At 40.3% G+C, this 20,218-nt stretch overlaps 1 protein-coding gene across 2 annotated transcripts in view; it reads right to left on the bottom strand.

The window, feature by feature from the left end:
• Positions 1 to 20,218, bottom strand: part of Esr1 (estrogen receptor 1) — a 245,920-nt gene that overhangs the window by 45,988 nt on the left and 179,714 nt on the right. For both annotated transcript variants that reach the window (XM_032894791.1, XM_032894790.1), the window contains exon 6: positions 8,460 to 8,598. In XM_032894791.1, the coding sequence (XP_032750682.1) occupies positions 8,460 to 8,598 (139 nt within the window). The remainder of the gene's footprint in view (positions 1 to 8,459; positions 8,599 to 20,218) is intronic.

Below are 20,218 nucleotides of genomic sequence, written 5' to 3'. Positions count from 1 at the left end.
TATCTTGCCATTAGAGTTGAGTTTTGTGTATGTGTGCATATGTGTGTGTGTGTGTGTGTGTGTGTGTGTGTGTGTATGTCTTATGGTGTACTTCTAGGTAGGATCTATGTATAATGATATATCATATATATAACTATATATAATATATAACATATTATATAATATAATATATAATGAAATATAGCATTATAATAATGCTAAACATGGAAATATCAAGAAAAATATCAGCATATTACAGCTAAAGAGAGGATTACTTTTCATTCAGATTCCATAGCCATCAAGAAGTGATAAAGGAAGATAAACTAGACATGGACACTCTGAGATTTGAGGACCAATCATTTTGAGCAAATCATTTGCACACTAGAATTACTAGATAGTAAATGTCTGTCTCTAATACTCTCTCCTTTTCTGTACCTTCCAGTATCATGCAAAATCCTATGGTTATATCTACTACTTGTTTGTGTGTTGCTGCAACAAAATGCCAAAGAAAAGCAAACTCAGAGAAAGAAGGATTAATTTTGGCTCATGGTTTTGGGAAGTCATGGTAGCAGGAGTCTGAGGCAGTAGGCTATAGTGCATCCAAAGTCAGGAGGCAGCGAGGCATGAATGCTCACATTGTGCTGGCTCTCATCTTTAAATCTAGTCCTGTAGAGAGAATCTCTTGAACATTATGTGGAAGCATTCACCTGGCAATGAAAAAGTCTATGGCCAATGAGCAGGACTAGAACGTAGGACATCCGTCAAGGAGAGAGAAATTCTGGGAGAGAGTCAGAGGCTCAGGAGAGGTTTGCCCCAGACAGAGAGAAGGACGGTCACCTGAAACTGAGGACCAGATCACCAACCATATGCCATTCATAAAATATACAGGTCATTAAGTTATGAGCTAGTCAGGAAATGGGCCCAAGCTATTGGTCTAGGCATTTATTCATATATAAGAAGTCTCAGAGTCATTATTTTGGGGAACATGGGTGTGGGTAGAAAGTCCAAGGCTACATAGTCCAGGACTCCATCATGGGGAATGGTGCCATTCACATTTAGGATATACATCTCAAATTAACATCTAGATTATCCATCACAGACATGTCCAGTGATGTGTCTTTTTAGAGATTCTAGATCCTATCAAGTCTGAAGTCAAATTTACCCATCACATTATGCTTCTATGCTCAATAAATACCTATCAAACTGAAACAAATTGAGTTCAAAGCATCATAGCCTCTGGAGTAGCCAACTTCCCTTATAGCTGTGCTTTGGCAGCATTCATGAAATGACATGATCAGACTAGGGGGGTGGCTTAGTGGTAGAGTATGCATGGCATGCCTTAAGTCCGGGGTCAACCCATCCTACTACGCAGGGGAGTAGAAGTGTTCTTTACTACATCAACATGGAAAAAAAACACTGTAATCAAATCATACGGTAGAGAAATGACTTGATTATCCTTGTGTGGGTAGTTAAGATTTAAACAATGTTAGCATATTTTAAAATTAGACAGTGAAAAATATGATTTCAATTTAGCAGATGTTTAACTGTTCAAAACACACGGCAACTAAAAACAAAGCAGCAAATAAAAATTCAAGGAAAGCCAAATTAACTTCCTACACAGGATTAAGGCTTTGTTTGGGATTCTGCCTTTCCCAGGAACAGTTACGTACACTGAGTGGATCCATACTGCTTACAGGCTTAATTCCCTTAAGGATTTAAACACCCGTGGTTTAACACTTCTAGAATGCAGCGTCGCTTGATTGCTTTTGTTTTTAAGAGGAAATCTCGGTTTGAATATTTTGTTTTTTCACTATTTCCCATAGAGTCTTTGCTTGTACTTTCATGATTTGGTCTGGATGATCAAATAGAATTTTCTTGAAATACTGTTATGTAGATGTTTCCAATCTTTATTAATATGTAGACCTACATCATGTGTAGAACCTACCAAAAGCATGTGGGTCAGCTGTTTTGAGTCCAGGAGATAATTTGAATACTCTCCCATCAGAGGTAACAGTAGTGATGAGAAGAACCAGCAGAATGTGAGTGCTGGGGCTCAGTTAACTTTGTCTCTTTTATCTAATCCAAGATTCCACCTCAGAGTCTGGTGCCCATCACTTTTGAGGTAAGTCTTCCTACCTAAATTCACTTAAACGAGATAACCTCTTATAGCATTGAGGGGGGTTCAAAGGTCACTGTTGAGTATCTTCCTCAATTGCTCTCCACCTTATATTTTGAGGCAGTCTGTGCCTGAATCTAGAGCAGTCTGAGGGATTCTCTTGTCTTCATCTCTTCAGGGTTAGAGGCATGCTCTGTCACACCCAGTTTGTATGTGTGTTCTAAGGGATTGAACTCAAGTCTTCATGGTCATGTAGGAAGCATTTTATCAATGAAGCTGTCTTCAGGGATAACTTCTTTCTTTTGGTGGCAATTTTATGGTTGATAGTTCTGTGGTTTGTCCAGACACACAACAAAAGACTCTGGGAAATAATCAATTAGTTTTACCTATAAAGTGATGAAGAGTCACAAAAATCATAACAAACCAACAGCTCCAGGCTAAAGTATAAACTAGAAAATGTGCTCAAACCTATAGTCTTATGCACTCAACAAAATATAGCATCAAAGATAAGGCAGGGCCAGACTGTTCACATTAAAGAAGTTGCATACATGTGAGCTTCCTTTCTCTTCCCTTCTCCATCCAGTTACATAAGATGGAAAGGAAAAGGTTGATGAGCAGAGTCGGTTTTCTAAATTTATGGCCAAGTTAGCAGATGATGATTACTGGTCCATTAATACATTTATGTGTTGTGTAATAAGCAACTTGGGGACAAATGAGGGCAAGCCAGGCAAAGTGGATGGTACAGGGCCTTTGTCAATACTTTCCGAGAGTGAGGCAGAGCCCAGGGCAAAGCTACTGCAGTAATTGGAGCCCTGTCCTACTCAAGATCAACTTTGCTGAGAGGTGTCTCATTTTCTACATTCATTTCTTCCCCACCACCTGTTCTCCTGCTCCCCTGTACCTAGTGAGAGGCCCAACTCCTATAGGACACAAGTCTGAGCACGCAACAGAAAGGGAGGCCCGTCTCCTCATGCCCTAAAGACACATGTGGAAAGATCCCATTCTGAATTCATTAACTTGTTGCAGAACAATATATCTAATTATTTCCAGTAGAAAATTCTACAAAGAATTTAATGAAGTTTTCCACGGGAAGGGGGGACCAGCACAGCTGCTGGAAGCATTGCACAGGAATGTTTGCACATTTATTTATTTGTAATTTTCTGAAGAAAAAATTTTAAATCTAAAAATGAGAATGCTTTTGTTTCTAGTAAATGAGGTGTTTTTTCCAATTGAAATGAATTTGTTATCAGAAAACAGTCTGCTCTTTCTTAGAAAAGGCAGAGTATTCTACCTTCTGAGCAACCTGTTTTTCTCTTAAGGGAAGGGAGTTTATTCCCATTCCATGCCTACAAGCAAAAGAAATTTTTGTTGTTCAGTACTGTTTCCTGCAGGCAGAGCCTCCTGATGTGGGAACGATGGAAAGAGCTAGATCAACAACTCTCTGGCCAGAGGCTTGGTAGAATTCTGCTTGTCGAATTAGTCCCTGCTTTTCAGATGTATGAATCATTTTTTCTCCCCTCTGAGAGTGAATGGGAATCAAAAGAGAGAGCGTTGGCTTCCTGAGAAATCCACAAATATTTCTCAGAATTTGTGAGCACGGAGAGCTCCAGCAAAACAGCCCCTTGGAAACTGGACAGTCTTCGGAACAGGCAATTAGCATTGTGTCCTCTCGCATTGAATCTGCCTTCCAGAGACATCGACTTCACTCCTGCAAGAGCCAAGAGACCCCACAAGGAGCAGGGCATCAAGAACACATGTGCCACTGTGTTCAGCCTGTTTTTCTAGCATGAGACACATGTGAGACCAAAGGATGAGGCTCATGCCTAGGAGACACAGAAGACATATTTTGTGTTTTCTAGTGCCAAAACACACCAATGGATTAGGTGTTAGAATGGAAAATGAGTTCTCTTCATTTCCTGATTACTTTCACAGGCATTCTTATTATCTTTAACTTTCCTTTTATAAAATACACAGACACACAGACACACATGTGCATACACATATACACACACATACATATAACCCCACACACCAACCCCCCCCACACACAGATTTTTTAATAAACCTTGTAATGACCTTATTTATTTATTTTTTGGTTGTCACAAGAAGATTTGATGGCACAAATTATGTGGACTTCATTGCTGTGGGATCCAGGGAAGGACTAGTCATGGTGGGCAGATGGAGCCTGGCAAGGATAAAATTGGCTGACAAGCTGGTTACTACCAGGAAAGCTATAACCCAGGAGAATCAAGATATCACGGGTTGTCATCAGGGAGTAAATCAGGCAATAATTCTCTTTTATATGGACACAGGCTAGGAACCATGCCCTCCGATCATGAACGTGGGATGGCAGGAAACTGGGTTTTAGTTTCAAAAGTACAGACTCCTACTTGCTAATATAAACATTTCAGTGACTCAAGGAGCGGGTGGGTGCATTCTCTCCTCGGATGGCCTTTAAGACGCAAATGCTTGGATTAACAGGGGAAAGCTGAGAAAACAAAAGATGTATGCACTCATTAGTAGATAACACTCCATCTTTTGTCAGCAACCATGGCAACCCCTGGGTTCCAGGGATACATAGGATTTGAGACACTCTCCTTCACATCTATGCAAATGAAAGTGTTCTTTTGGGTGTGGTTCACCTTTCAGAGATACCATCCCAAAGCCAAAGACCAATCACAGAGAAGATGCTAATACTTGGTCCCTACCTGCCAGCTTTCCACCAACCACTGAGCTTTGAAACGTGTAGCTATCTATAGTTTGCTATTAAAATGTTCATTATGTATATTTTGGGGGGAAAGGACAAGGTAACTGAACTTAACCTTACAGAGGTTGGAAGCCTGGAGAGTGATATTTATAGGCTGACCCAGAGAGCATCTTCCAGGGATATACAGATTCTAAGGGGCTTCTGTTGACAACACTGTTTATTATCATATATCTATCAGATTGTCATCTACAATTACTAAGAAGGTAATTCAACAATGCTGAAATTGAATAAGACTGAATATATCCTATATCAATTATATAGGGTCTTTATGTTTTAGATCAAATATTATCTTTTTGAAATATTTAAATAAACATCTTTGTCTAAGCATTTTAATTTTTACTAACATCTATTTAGAATGGATAATGAGTTTGTCATTAGGTACAAGCATACTTAAGGGAGGATATTTTGTTGGTTTGCTTTGAGACAGTAACACACTGTGTAGCACAGGCTGGCCTGAAACTGAAAACTCTCCTCTCTCACCCTCTATGGGGCAACAATCACAGGCGAATGTATTACCAGGCCCACGCTTTCTAGGTATTTGCAATAGTACTAAGGTTTTAAATAATGGGTCAGTTCTGGGAAAAATGAGATTTATTGTTTATCTCCTTTGGAATTTAGATATTGCTTAAGAGGTTTATGGGATATAATCACAAGCTAAATGTAATCATGAATTGAGAAAAAATAAAGCTCTTCCAAAACAGATGGGTACTAATTTCTGCAAAGGCTATAAAGTAATGTTCCAGTAGTCAGTGAGCAGAAATAAACCACAAGTGAGCTCGATGACAGCGATGGTCAAACTACCCATCAACCTGGGAGCTCTTTCCATTGAGGACTTGCTACCAGGATGACAATGGCCAGAACCACTAAAAAATATTCTCTGGGTATCACAGAAGACTTTGTACATTGGAGGTAACACAAAGGTGGATGAGATTTGGTTGGATCACAAGAAGTTTATGGCACACAGTCATCTGGCAGGATGAGGCTCCAGAGGAAGGAGAAACTGATCACAGAGAGCCCAGACAGAAGAAAGCCTGCTTTCTGGACACAAAGAAGAAAAACCTGAAGGAGAGTTTTATAGAAACTAGGTATCTGAACTGAGCCTTAAAGGGAGGATGAGTTTCTAACAAGAGAGACTTTTCAGAGCAGCGGAAGAAACCTATAAAGCTGGACATACCTATTATCCCCAACCCTCGGGAGGCAGAGGTGGTCAGGGGGATCATGAGTTCAGCTCATGTGACAAGGACATGTGACTCCATCACACAAATGAACCAAGGCACCAAAGCCAGTGTTTGTAAAACTTGAATTTGACATTTTGTTCCCAAGTTGCAGGTCAGCTTCAACTGTCAGATATCTTGAGCCTGGACAAGGTCATCAAATCCCCAACATCCCTGTCTTGCTCTCTCATTCACTGCCCTTCTTCATTTATATCATCTGTAAAATGTGTGCTCAACAAGCTTCTTAAAGACAGTCCTGACTGACACACGAGAAGCCTATGTGGTACTTTCAAGAGAACTTGGGAGTCAACTGAGACTTAGTCAGGAGAGACCAAGATTACAGTGGTACTTTGGGGCATCATCTCTGGTGGCACTGTGAATGGAGGTTGAAGGAAAGAGGAGTTCAAACAAGAGACCAAGACATAGACAGGGAAGTAGGCAAACAGCAAATGAGGTATAAGGAAGGTTCAGCCATGTTCTGGAGACAACTGGAAGGTCTGGACTCATAAACCATTCAGAGATCATTAATGTGATAATGTCACTAAGACAGAAAAAAAAAACAAAGAATCAGAATTGATAAGAAAGATAATGGATCCAGTATTGGCCATGAATCTCCAATGCATCTGGGACAATGACATAGGACTATCTAGAGAAGTTGAGTTTTCCACAATTTGTTCTCCAGCCACCATATGTCATGGACAGGAAACATCTAAAAGAGTTTTGAGCACATGACAGTTGGTCATACTTTGGAGGGGGGGTGAGATGCTACCAGAGACTAGGAGGTAGCTCCCTGGAGGGCTACCAAAACCTACAAGACACCAAACAGTCTCCAACCCCAAGAAAGAATGTCCCTGGATAGTAACCATGCAGAGGCTGAGAAATCCTCATCTAGAATGATTTGAAGCTCCAACTCTGGACTTTTTTTTTAATTTTTAGATAGAAATGAATAAACATCCTTGAGAGATGATGGGGGAAATTAAACACAGCAGAAAAACAAGGAAAGGAAAGGAAGAGATTAGGGAATCCCCAGGAGACAGTCCATGGATTTCTTGAGTAAGGTAAAGTGAGGGTCTTTCATATTCACAGTGCAATCTTTTATGACTATTCTCGGTAAGCACATAGGAACCTAAGAAGAGAGATAATGGTGAGAAAGACATTCACGAAGCAGATCAGTTCAGTTATGAAGATATAAAAGTTTAAACAGAGCTTAAGCCTGTCTAGAGGTAAAAAAAATTAAGAAAAATTAAAAACCCTGAGAATGAGGAGGAGAAGGGGAGAATAGAGAAGAGTCCAAGTGGGCCATGAGTCTACCGTTACAAAGACACCGCTATGGTCCAACAGAATAGATGCAGCAATGTCCAGCAGTATAGATGTAGTTGCAAGGAAAAAGACTAGTGGCCTCTCCTTGTGTTTGGGGGAAATGTTCTATGGACAGTAAAATCTGATCTGTTTCTAAGGAAGTATTATCAAAATTTCCTAAAAATTAATTGATGTAGTAAATCAGAAATCAACAACTTCCACAGTTCTCTCTTATTTAAATCTTGCTTTAAGTGTTCCAGGGGTCTTGACAGGTATAGAGATTTGGTTCCTTTTCTGGTAAAAATGGAGATGAGACGGTTTCTGCCTCTTTGGGGGTGACATGCTATTTACAGGAGGCAACTAGAAAACTGATCAGCATAGTAGCTGGTGCTGGACAGGGTCTCCATTGAAGGCAGGCTACTCTGAATAATATCTAAATCTTATTACTCTAAAACACTATTGGGGAAAAAAGTATCAGGGACCACAGTTCAAGGCAACCCCGGGTAACAGGCTAAACAACATAGCTGAAAACTGAGATTAATTTCTAGAACTGCATGCAAATGGCCTTCAGAACTCTCAGGCCAAATTTCCTCGTTGGAATGATGGAAAAATTAAAAAAAGACTTTGATAGGCCATTGTGGTTTGGTTGTAAAGGCACCAAGAGATAATGTATATTCATATGTATATGATGTGTATGTGTGTGTGTGTCTGTGTCTATGTGTGTATGTATATATGTGTATATGTGTTTGTGTGTATGTATGTGTGTATATGTGTGTGTATATCTCTGTGTGTATGTATGTGTATATGTGTATGTGTATGTATGTGTGTGTATGTGTATGTGTGTGTGTGTGTGTGTGTGTGTGTGTGTGTGTGTGTGTGTGTGTGTGTGTGTGTGTGTGTTGCTGTGATAGCAAGCAAACAGCTAGCCTTAGCTTTCATGGACATGTCTACTGATCATTCCCTAGACTTATGCATTCATAAATACAACTCTTTGACAGTCCACAGAATGTGGGATACACGAGCTTTGACTATGAACCTAGTGGGCATAAAGGATGTTTCTCCAGGCCACAGCCAGGACACTCACCTGTCCAGGAGCAAGTTAGGAGCAAACAGGAGCTTCCCCGGGTGTTCCATGGAGCGCCAGACCAGACCAATCATCAGGATCTCCAACCAGGCACACTCCAGAAGGTGAACTTGATCGTGGAGATTCAAGTCCCCAAAGCCTGAAGCACAAGGAAAGCCTCAATTAGTTCCAAGAGAATGCAGTCATCACTGGTGATGGGAATGCAGCTTGGGATTTGAACTAGTGAGCTAGCTGTTTTAGTAAATACAAGAAAGAAAAAACATGAATGTGTGCCCTTCTTTTCTACTGACTGAATAGGGGATTAAGGCTTCTTAAAAACTGTAAATGGCAGGATGTAGATGCCTAAACACCATGAAGAAGAGGAAGATGAGACAAATGGAATTATGCTCTATCAAAAAAGCAAGTATTTTTTTTAAAAAAATCTAGCTCTGTCAGTGAGTTCTACTTGTCTGTAAATATGTTTTTAATGCCTTGTTGTCAAATCTGCAAATATACACTAGCTCATACAAACCAATCAACTGTCTATAAAATTTGTAGTGAGTAAATAAATTCTACTCAGGCATATCTAATGACTTTACATAGCTACTATTTCTCATTCTTATTTTGTTGAAAACACTCAAGTGCTATAAACTCAAATTATTTAACTAATGACAGATAGGACCAACATCCTCAGTCATTTCTCCATTTTAGTACTGAGCCATAATCCTTTTCCATAAAATGTAAGACAAAGACTAATGAGATAACATAGGCAAATAAGTCACCAGAGGATGAGTCAAATGACTACAAGTAATGTTACAATTACTCCTTGGAGAAACCACTGACGTGTGCCCTTGTTTTCTGTAGTTGATTAGGAGATTAAAGCTTTTTCTAACTGCTAATGACAGTAGATGTCTAAGCATCATGAAGAGGAGGAGGAAGGGGAGAGGAGGACCAGGAGGGGGAGGACCAAAGAGCAGAAGGAAGATGAGATGAATTTGGAAAGCAATCGAGAAGAGCATGACAGAGAGGAGGAACGAGTTATTAAATCCCTCACTGTGGCACTGGAGGCAATGCTAAGTGCTTCCTGTAGCCAGCTCTTTCCATTTTGACTCATACAACAACCTGATCAGCTAGGAACTGATAGTCCTCGGATGTCTTCCCAGGAGACATTGGTATAGAATCTTCTGTGATGGTGCTTTTGACCAGCAAGTGACTGGAATTTTTCTGTGCTTTGCTGTGGAAATTTGGATCAGGCAACTAAATATGCCCAACCACAGAGATGCCAGAATGACAGGATTTCTAAGAAAGCAATGTTCTGCGAGTTTGCCATAGCCAAATCAGTGCCCTTCTCTTTGCGGGGTGGCTTTTCTTCATACTCCCTTCCTCTCCCCACTTTATCCGATGCTGTCCTTTGTTAGAATCCATTCTTATTAACTGAGCTGATTTTTTTTTTGTCAACTTGACAGAAGTCTAGACATATTTAGGAAGAGGAGGGATCTTAGTTTAGAAAAATGCCCTCAACCAGATCAGCCTGTCAGTAAGCCTGTGGGCCATTTTCCTGCACGATGATTGCTGTGGAAGGACCCAGCTCACCGTGACTGGTGCCATCCCTGAGTTGGTGCTCCTGGGTACTCTAGGAAAGCAAGCTATGTAAGCCATTAGGAGCAAGCCAGTATGCAGCACCTTTCCAAGGCCTCAGCTTCAGTTCCTGCCTCCAGGTTCCTGTCCTTCTTGAGCTCCTGCTCTGACTTCCCTCGGTAGCAGTGTTCACAGGAATAGAAACCCTAACTAAGACATTAATGAAGAAGTGGGCTTTAAGTATATGATTTACCTAACAGATACCTTTCTTAAGGATATTGGGAGTTGTCCAAACCTTAGTACTAAACAATTGGCTTGTTTCTTCACATATAGTTCCTAAAGTGTCAGATTTTACACAATCCTGACTTACTAAGTGACAATTCCCAGAGAGACTTCAAGCACACACACAACACAGGGCAATGTCCCCTTGCTCATGATCTCTCATTCTCTAACATCATCATTTCGACTTGAACAGTCACACACTGTCTTCCCCTCCTTTCTCTTCACTTATTTACACACGAAGCCAATTCCGTACCACATTTCTGACTTCTTAATTAAGACTCAATGCCATATGTGTGTGTGTGTGTGTGTGTGTGTGTGTGTGTATGTGCGTGTGTGTGTGAATGGCTGTTCTTGTATGTGTAGAAAGCTACTCCATCACATAGGAATTCCCCATAAATATGTACAGATGTACTTATACCAGGCATCCCCACCTCTTGGCTATTATTACTAAATCTGTCACATGCAATTTTTGAACAAGTCTTTGGATGGATGGCTGCTTTCTCTGCCTTTGGACAAATATTTAAGAACGCCATGGTTGTAAGCAACTGGCAATGGTTTTCAAGAGGGGTGTGTCACATCCCACACCCATGAGCAGACTCTCAAGGCACAGTTGCTGTCTTTGATAGCACTCAGTGTGCCTTTTTTAATTGTATAATTGTTTCCACATTTATCTATTTGTACACATATACACATATTTGCTGATATGTGGGACACACATGATTGTCCCACAGCCCATGTGTGGAAGTCAAAGGACAAGTTATCAGTTCTTTTTCTATCATGTGGGCTCTGGGGATCCGATTAGGGTGGATAGGCTTAGCAGTAAGCACCTGCACACTCTGGGCTACCTCACGGACCCAGCTGTTTTTATTTTAAAGATGCCAGTGGGGGTACAGAAGCATCACACTGATATTGTTTTAATTTGCATTCCCTACTATAAAGTGTCTTTCCATATTTTCTACCAGTTTTTTTTTGTTCCAGATATATTTATTAGGGACCCAAAATACGATTTTTATTGAATTTCATTTTTAAAAGCCCTAATTTATTATACTTTTTCACTACCTCACTGAGACATCCCAGAGTCCACGACAGTGCAGCGTTTATCAGAGTCTTTTGGCAAGAGCCAATGCCATTGGTGTGATGCAGAGCAGGAGGCTACCAAAAGGAGGCAGAATGGATCTGCTCTTAAGAAAAGTCTTAGTGATTCGGCTGCAAGGTCTGGTTTGAGGCCTACCTGGAAAGGCAAGCATGGCTGTTTATCTAGAGAGAATTGGGTCAAAAGGAACCAGACTTGCTTGGGAGAAACAAGAACTTGTCACAGTTCTCTCTCTTGATCCCTAATCCTATAAATCAATCCTGGGCAGCAGAACATGAGTTGGCAGCCCCCAGTGAAGTTTCAGTTCCTTAGTAATCCCTTCAGTTGTTTGGATAAAGTTCCATAACACTAATGCAGTCTTACCTGTAAATTAAATTTACCCAAAGAAATGTTACCATTCGAATGCAAGGGGTTTGTTTGTCTGTTTGTTTGTTTATTTGTTTTTGGTGTTGTTGTTTGTAGTGGTGGTTTGGTCTTTTGTTTTATTTTTAGGTTTTTTGTTTGGTTGTTTAGCTTTCGTTTTTGTTATTTTTTGTTTTTTGCTTCTTTCTTGCTTCTTGGGATATTTACTTTTGGGTGCATATACAAAAAATGTCCTTGTGTGTTATTATCAGCCATGATCAAACTTAGGATGAATTATTCAAAAATTCCCACAAGTTTGGGCTGAACATATCCCCATACATGTTCAGAACTGCAACGAGCCAATCAACGTTGGAAAACCAAATGCCAGGTACCTGGCAGTGACTTTACATTTAAACAGGATCATATTCTTTAACTCTGACCCCTGAATGGGATTACTATTCAGGCTTGGCAGTTACAACGATTTTAGGGAGTCAAAGAAGTTCCCCACAACCACATGTAACATTTAAATAGGATTATGAATATGTCTGTTAATAATACTTTACAGTCAAAGGCCAGCAGGATTACTGGGTTTTTCTACGAAATTCAGGCATCTTTAATTCTATTTAATTATACTTTCCAGTTGTGCACATTGCCTGCTGACAAGAGTTATTTTACCTGTTGCAAAGTGTTATCTGCAAGCTCCTCAGATGGGGTTGGGAGAAGCTTGCCAGAGAGACTGTCAATTAGCCGTCTCAGTGAATGTGAGGACTGTCAAGGGAAGTTGTTCTGTGGAGCCTTTCCTTCCAACATACTAGTCTCAATATTATTTTATCTACCCAGGAGTTAAATACATTTCTGGTGTAAGACAAATATCCATGAGTATATTTTGGCTCATAGCTAATGATTATATGTAATAAATATATTTATATATTATTATTTATACATATATTATTTATATGTTATGTGTTATATGCTATGTGCTATATGTTACATTTTATTATTATGTATTACATATTAATTATAAATATATGTGGCCAATGATTTATACGCTTCATGTTTCAATTCTTTCCTTCATTTCCCTTAAGAACACAAAGATTGTGTCAAGATCTGCTAAGAAGCATTTAAAAAGCAGATCTCTGTCTTCTGAAGACTTCGAGGCATCATCGATGGGAATTTAAATTGCACATCTTTATGGGATGTGAGTGAAGGCAGCCAAAACAGAAATTCACTCAGGTAACACAGTAGGAACTGATTCGTCCTCTGTTCTTGAGAATCCACAACATTAGACTATGGAGTTCAAGAGATGGCTCAGAGGTTAAAGCACTTGTTGTGGAAATATGGATGTTAGAGCTCAGATTTCCAGCACCCATAGAAATGCCAGGTGATGTGGTAGCCTGCAATAATTCCAGCACATAGAAGGCAGGGCAAATTGAACTGGTAGCTAGATTAGCTGAATTGGCAAGCTCCAAGTTCATGTGAGAGACCCAATATACCATAGATGTATATGGAGAGAGAAAGAGAGAGAGACAGAAGCAGGGCTATCAAGAAGGCATCCTATGTCAACTTCTGACCTACATATGCACACATACACATGTGTTCATGCTTAACTGCACATAAATGTGCCCATTCACATGTGAACACACACATATGTACACATACCAAGGGCACATATACATGCATTCACATAAAAGTAGTAAGTATAGTCTTTTTGAGATACAACCAAAAACAACGCTCGGAATTTTCATTTCATAACATAAAAACAAAAATGAAGATAACACTGGCATTTCCGCAAGCTGAGGGAACATGGATTGATATTCACAGGCCTAGAAATAAAGTCATCAAAGATGTCATATACTGGAAACAAGCAGATACCGCAAGACATCTATTCCCACCCCTGAACAAGCTACGCTATAGTTAATGGTTGGATGGAAACCTCTGCCCTAGGAAGATGCCATTTATATACAAAATAAGGTTATTTTTCCAGATCAGTTACTATAGTTTGGACCTAAAATGTCCTTTAAAGGCCACGTGACAAAAGTTTAGTTACCAGAAATGGATTTTGGGGAAGTAATTGAATAATGAACTCTGACTTCAGGAATAGATTGGATGTTGCCGGATCTATAAGCTAATGAATTATTGGTAATGGAGAGAGATGCCTGTGAGGTAAAGACACTCCCCTACTACAATCTCCCAACACCCTCACATTCTGACTCACCTCAAACCCACAGTGACAGAGCCAGCCAAGCATGGAAACCATGAGCCAAGATAAATCCTTCATTTTAATTTCCATAGGTCTTTTGTCACACTGGCAGAGACCTGACTAACCCACCATGTAAAGACATCCCTGATTCTGTCCTCCACTAAACAATGACTGTTTCACCTCCAGGGTACTTTCCCCTAACTCCCTTACCTTCGACTGCAAAAGAAGAATACAGAGGGATGGGCAAATGGTTTAGTTGGTAACGGCTTGCCTGGCAAGTATAACGAACAGAGTTCAATCTCTAGAAACTGTGTAAATATGCCAGGTGTGGTTGCATTTACTTGTAAGCCCAGCACTGAGGAGGCTAAGACAGGAGGGCCCCTTAGTCCCTCAGCCACCTCATCTAGCTTAATTGGTAAGCTCCATGCCAATAAGATACTATCTCAAAGAAGGTAGATGGTGTTCCTGAGGATGGCATCCAAGATTGCACAGGTACATATGCATACACACCACCAAAGACACACACACACACACACACACACACACACACACACACACGCATACACACTTGCATTAAAATATTTACAAGATTCCAAACCCCCTTCCTTGAGCCTCACAAGATCTGAAGCCTTCGGCTCCATTGTGGGCTGCAGTACATTGCTACAGAAATTGCTCAATTTGCCTTGTCATAGAATCAAATCCTTCAGGTCTTGCCTTCTCTTGCTGGCTATGGGCAGGTTCTTAGAAACGATATCAAAATGTACGAAAAACCTCAGGTAAAATGACTAATCTACATATCTTCAAGGATCTACACTGTCTTGGAAAAATGGCACATTGAAGTGGCTTCTTCAGGACAGACACGAGGCAAACCAAGGGACTGTATTTCTTAATTTCATGGGATACAAAATACAGAGACTGAAAAAAAAGCCTGAAACCCTTTGGGGAATCGGAACCACTTGCTTTTCTCATTGCCAGGATCACAGTGGACAGAAGCAGCACAAGGAAGGTGAGGTTTATGTTGACTTACGTTTTCTGAAGTTGTAATCTATCATGATGGAGAAGGCCCGGCAGAGTTTGTGTTGGCAGGGATGTGAAACTGAGTCTCTCCTCACATTATGGTAGAGCAGAAAGCAGACAGCTCCCATTAGAAGAGAATCAATCTACAGCCCTTATGATCTGCCCTGAATGGCCTACATCAGCTAGGATAACCCAATCTCAAATGTAATCATTTGAGGGAATGGAGGGGTGACTTGGTAATTAAGAACACTCTTACAGAGGACCCCGAATTAGATCTTCAACACACCTATATTAAGCATCTCACAACTACATGCAACTTCCATTCCAGCCTGTCTAGCACCTTCTGCGGACCTCCTCAGACGTCCACATGCACACGAACCCATGTACACACACCCACAGAAGGATGCAGACATGTGAGCATACACATAAATAAAAAATAAATCTTTTTTAAAACCTTCATCACTGGGATGTAAAATACCCCTGTAGGATTATGCCTATAGACACCTCATCCGCAGATGTTGGCACTGTTTTGTGACGCTGTGGAACAGAGACGTGGCACCAACCTAGCAGAAATAGGTTGCTGGAGTCTACTTTGAATGTGATGTCACTTCTGCTGCCATCTCTGGTTCTTTGCTTCCCGACCAATGAAATAGAACAAGTGTGCACCAAGGTACCACTGCCTCCTGCTAAGCCGTTCTAGCCTCTCCAGCCACCACGCCCACACCCTCCCTGCCAGACTGTACTAATGTCCCCTCGACCATTTACTTAGATAATTCTCTCTGTCTGTGAGTAGTTTCTGTCAAGTACCCTGTCACAGTGAGGAGAAAATTCACTAGCACCCACGTGCTACAATCTGCAGAGATGCAATACAAACCCCGTCTGAGCAGAAGAGTAGCGTTTCCTCGGAGAGGAGCTGTCTACAAAACCAGAAGCCAGGTGGTTGGATCCCTCAGCAAATCTACTAGCTTCCTGACCTTCAAACGAATTAATCATGTTCTCAGTGATATGACCATGATGTTCTCTGAAATGTCAGCTATGAAACTGCCTGCTGCACTTCCCCTGCCATGCAATACTTTTTGAGGGAAGAAGAAATGAATAGAAACCATGGAGATCAAATGGAGTCTTCACAGTCAACATTTTATAAGTTCAATCTAGAAAACAGGGAGGTAGTGCTATCCCATAGTGCATGGACCATGCGGTGTAGTTGAAAACAACCTACCTTCACTTCAAAAATATCCTCCAACGTCTTCTTACACATGATTCCATGGTAGCCCACTGGAGCTGGGAATTCTATTCTGTGACATTTTATAATGTCAGCAATAGCATAATTTATTGAAAATTTAATCTTTAACGAATGAGTTTGGGAACTGGAGAGAGATAGCTCAATGGCTAGCAATGATTGCTACTATGGCAGAGGACCAGAGTGCCGTTGCCAGCATCCACATTGAGGAGCACTCCGTAAACTCCAGCTTCAGGGGAGCCAATGCCCTTTCTGGGATTCTGTAGGCATTGCATTCACATGCATATACCCACCCACAGACAGACAGATACATATATAACTAAAATTATGAAATAAGTCATTAAAATGAATAAACAAGAAGAAATTCATTTTATCATTCAAGTCAATGTCTTGCAGAACTTATATGAAATACCTGCAACCATTAAAAATAAAATAATTGGAACACACAGCCCCCCCAAATAAGCAATATAATAGTCAGGCACTTATTTATCAATGTTGTGAACCACAATGCCTGAGTTCCCCGCCTCGTTGCTGCTGTATGTACTGCCTTCTCTCCAAGTGCTTTCTTTCTTGGGGTAATGCTAGCTCGCGTCCTTGGAATAATGACTAAGCTTTGTGCAGGTCTCTTCCAAATGTGGGACTCTTTGATTGTCTGGAAGCAGCACCCCCAGGTAGAACTCACCCAGCCCCATCAGAATGAGGACAGAAATAATGAAATGACTATCAACCGAAAAGTCAAGTGGACCTGGCTCGCTGCTCTGCTTACTCTTGGGATCTCTGAAAGCATCTCCCATCTGTAAAATGTAGATCAACTCAAGGTTAAGATGCTGAAAGCCCTTCCCATCTGTAGAAGGCCGAGGGACTGACCTAGCAGTTAGGATTATTACAAAAGGAGTTAGCATATGTTCCAGGACACCAGAGCTGCTACTTCCTCCCCTACCTCATCCTGACAGGCTGTAAACACTAAGAGAAATGTTTTAAAATACATTAGATATATGATTTATAGCTCAATTGAGCATTTGCAGTGGCTCTACTTCATGATCTCAAAAGCTCGTTTTCTGTTTCTTTTTATTTTTATTTATGCATACATGTAAAAAAAGCTAATAAAAAGGATAAAAGACTTCCTGGACATCAAACAGCTCTTACAAAACAACATTTCTCAAGATTTTAAAGTAAAGGGAACAATGGCATATGGATTACATTTTGCCTAAAATATAGATGTAGAAAAAATGAGAAAAGAGAGAGAGTGTTTTGCGTTTCATTAAGTACAAAGCATTTCATTATGTTAGATGTCCCTAGAACACAGTTGTCTACGGCACTCGTGCTGTAAGCTGGAGACTGTTTCCATGGAGCCTAGTACGCTTCTACACTGTTTGCTACTCTTCACTTGCCTTGGGACAGACAGAAAGACTTTCTCCAAGGACTTCTCACCTACAGAGACTCAGTGATGCTCTGTAGGCAGGTGCCAAGCAACCAACTAGTGTCAGAGAAGGAGATGACAGTCCCAAAGTGGATATTCTAAAACCATACCATTGGGCTGGGGATGCGAGTCAATGGGATAAGGTTTGCCTAGCCTACAAAAGGCCCTGGCTTTGATACCTATTAATGATGCGTATGTCACATTTTACATAGCTAACAGCCAATTAACTTGCCTAAAAACAAGAATTCAGGTCAGTTTTCTCATTCTAACTTGAGGTGGATTGTAGGAACCTAAACTCAGGTGGTAGGGGTTGTGTGACAAGTGCCTTTACCTGCTGAACTATCCTAAAAAGTTGTCCTCTGACCGCCATATATGCACTCTGGCTTGTGGGTACCCATATATATTTATAAGGTGCACACATACTTAATTATGACGGTGATAATAATAGTAACAATAATAACTGTGTGCACAGCAAGCCTAGCTTTCCACTGAATGTTAGGGCTTTAAACTCAGGTTTTCACGCTTGTTCAGCAAGCGCTTTGCCAAAGGAGCCATCTCCTCAGTTCCTGAACTTTGAAATCTTGGCTCTGCTGTTTGAAAATCATGTGTTCTTCTATATCATACAACGAAGACTTTTGTGACATCATTACCAGTTCCTTCAGAATAAGGCAGAAGAAAATGGTATCGTTTACTCTGTGAGTCATTTATACACACATGTACTTAGAAATGATGGGTTTATGGAACATGTTAAATAAATAGATATGGTGCTGTTTATGGCAATTCCACTTATTCTTAATTTGATCTATAAGGAGAAAGAGAAAAATCCAATGGATATCTAGATGCCCTTTCTGGACCTTGCATGTGAATGCATATATAAGATATAAATTAAATTCCAATGGTAGGTATTCTGATGACAGTGTCTTAGCCATATTATCATGACTATTTAACCTAAATGAAAATAGGTTCAAATTTGCTTAACTGCTGTTGCTGGGCATGGAATTCTATCCCAGCATTTCTCTCTGTAAACACTCCTTTGAGAAGTTATTAAATTTAACCTTGAAAGTGCATTTGGACCATACAAACGGTTCAAGTTTTCTAACAGCCTCTCCTGCTTTGGACATCATCCCACGCTTGCTGCTTAATCCTCCTCCTCCTCTCTTCCCTTCCTCTCTCTGTCTGTCTCTTTCTCTCTTATTTTTGTCTCTCACTGTGTGTATCTGCTTTTGTCTCTGTCTTTTTGTTTCTGTCTTTGTCTTTCTGTTTGTCTCTTTCTGTCTCTGTCTTTCTCCGACTGTCTCTTTCTCTCTCTGCCTCTCTCTGTATCAGTCTTTCTTTCTGTGTTTCTGTCTCTATCTGTTTTTCTATGTTTCTCTGTCTCTGTCTCTGTCTCTCTGTCTCTGTCTCTGTCTCTCTCTCTCTGTGTATGTGTGTGTGTAACATATTTTGATAACATCTTATTCTCTCTGCCAATATTTTACTATGTTTACACATCAACAGGATATGGAAATAATAAAACAGCATATGGAAATAAATTACGTCTAGTCTAGAATATCACTTATAGAATTTCTCTGTTTGGAATGAGAAAAAAATGGAGCTAAAAATATAAACAACCCTCAAGGTTTTAAAGCTTCCAATTATGAACTGTGGTATATGTAAAACAATTATAATACAATGGGGTAATTAGTTTTATTTTAATTAGAGATTTCATGTGGCATTCCCTTAACTGTTATTTATCAGTTCAGTTTAACCACATAAATTTCATGGTTAGTGAACATCTTTTGTTCTTCAAAGGCTGAATACATTTTCATTCTGCTGCCGGCAAAACTAAGTTTGAGGCATACTAGGAATCATCCTATAAAAATTGCAACCTCAGAATCTGTAACAAAGTGATATATAATCCAATTGCATCCTTGGGAAAGGGTAGAGATTCTGGGCTACATCCTTCATGAACATATCTGTTTATGTGGCTAATTCCCTCCAAATTCCATCAGAGAAAACAATTCCTTTCCTAACTGTGCTCCTTTCTGTCAGCTAAAATGTCCCTCAGACATCATTGCAGACCACATGCAGCCCCACCATTGGGAGAGCCACCAACAGCATTCCAGAGTTCATCTGCTTCTTACAAAAAAGACTGCCGCACTCCTACTTTATGCATGCCTCACTCTGATGATATTATTACATTGAAAAGTGCTTCATATCGCATTTTAAAAAGTACATACAGGAATAAGTCATTCCAATAGGCATGGTTTTTTTCACACACATGTACAGGAAGAGAGAGATAGAGAGATGGAGACACAGATACACACAGATACACAAAGAGAGAGAGAGAGAGAGAGAGAGAGAGACAGACAGACAGACAGACAGACAGACAGACAGAGACAGAGAGACAGAGAGACAGAGACAGAGAGAGACACAGAGAGAGAGAGACACAGAGAGAATTATCATTTTTAAATCCTTGTACTATAAGTTATATGATAAAGAGCAAGGAAAGAAATAGTTTAGTTGGAGAAAGGTATGACTATTACATCTGTTTTGCTCCCCAGAGGAGGGTGAGTCAAGACTTTTAGATCTGAAGATCAGACTTAGGGATCAAAAAAAAAGTGTCCCT

This window comes from Rattus rattus, chromosome 2 (genome assembly GCF_011064425.1).
Source record: "Rattus rattus isolate New Zealand chromosome 2, Rrattus_CSIRO_v1, whole genome shotgun sequence".
NCBI lineage: Eukaryota > Metazoa > Chordata > Mammalia > Rodentia > Muridae > Rattus > Rattus rattus.
The sequence above is the reverse complement of the archived record's forward strand: the minus strand, read 5'-3'. Positions and strand labels throughout refer to the sequence as shown.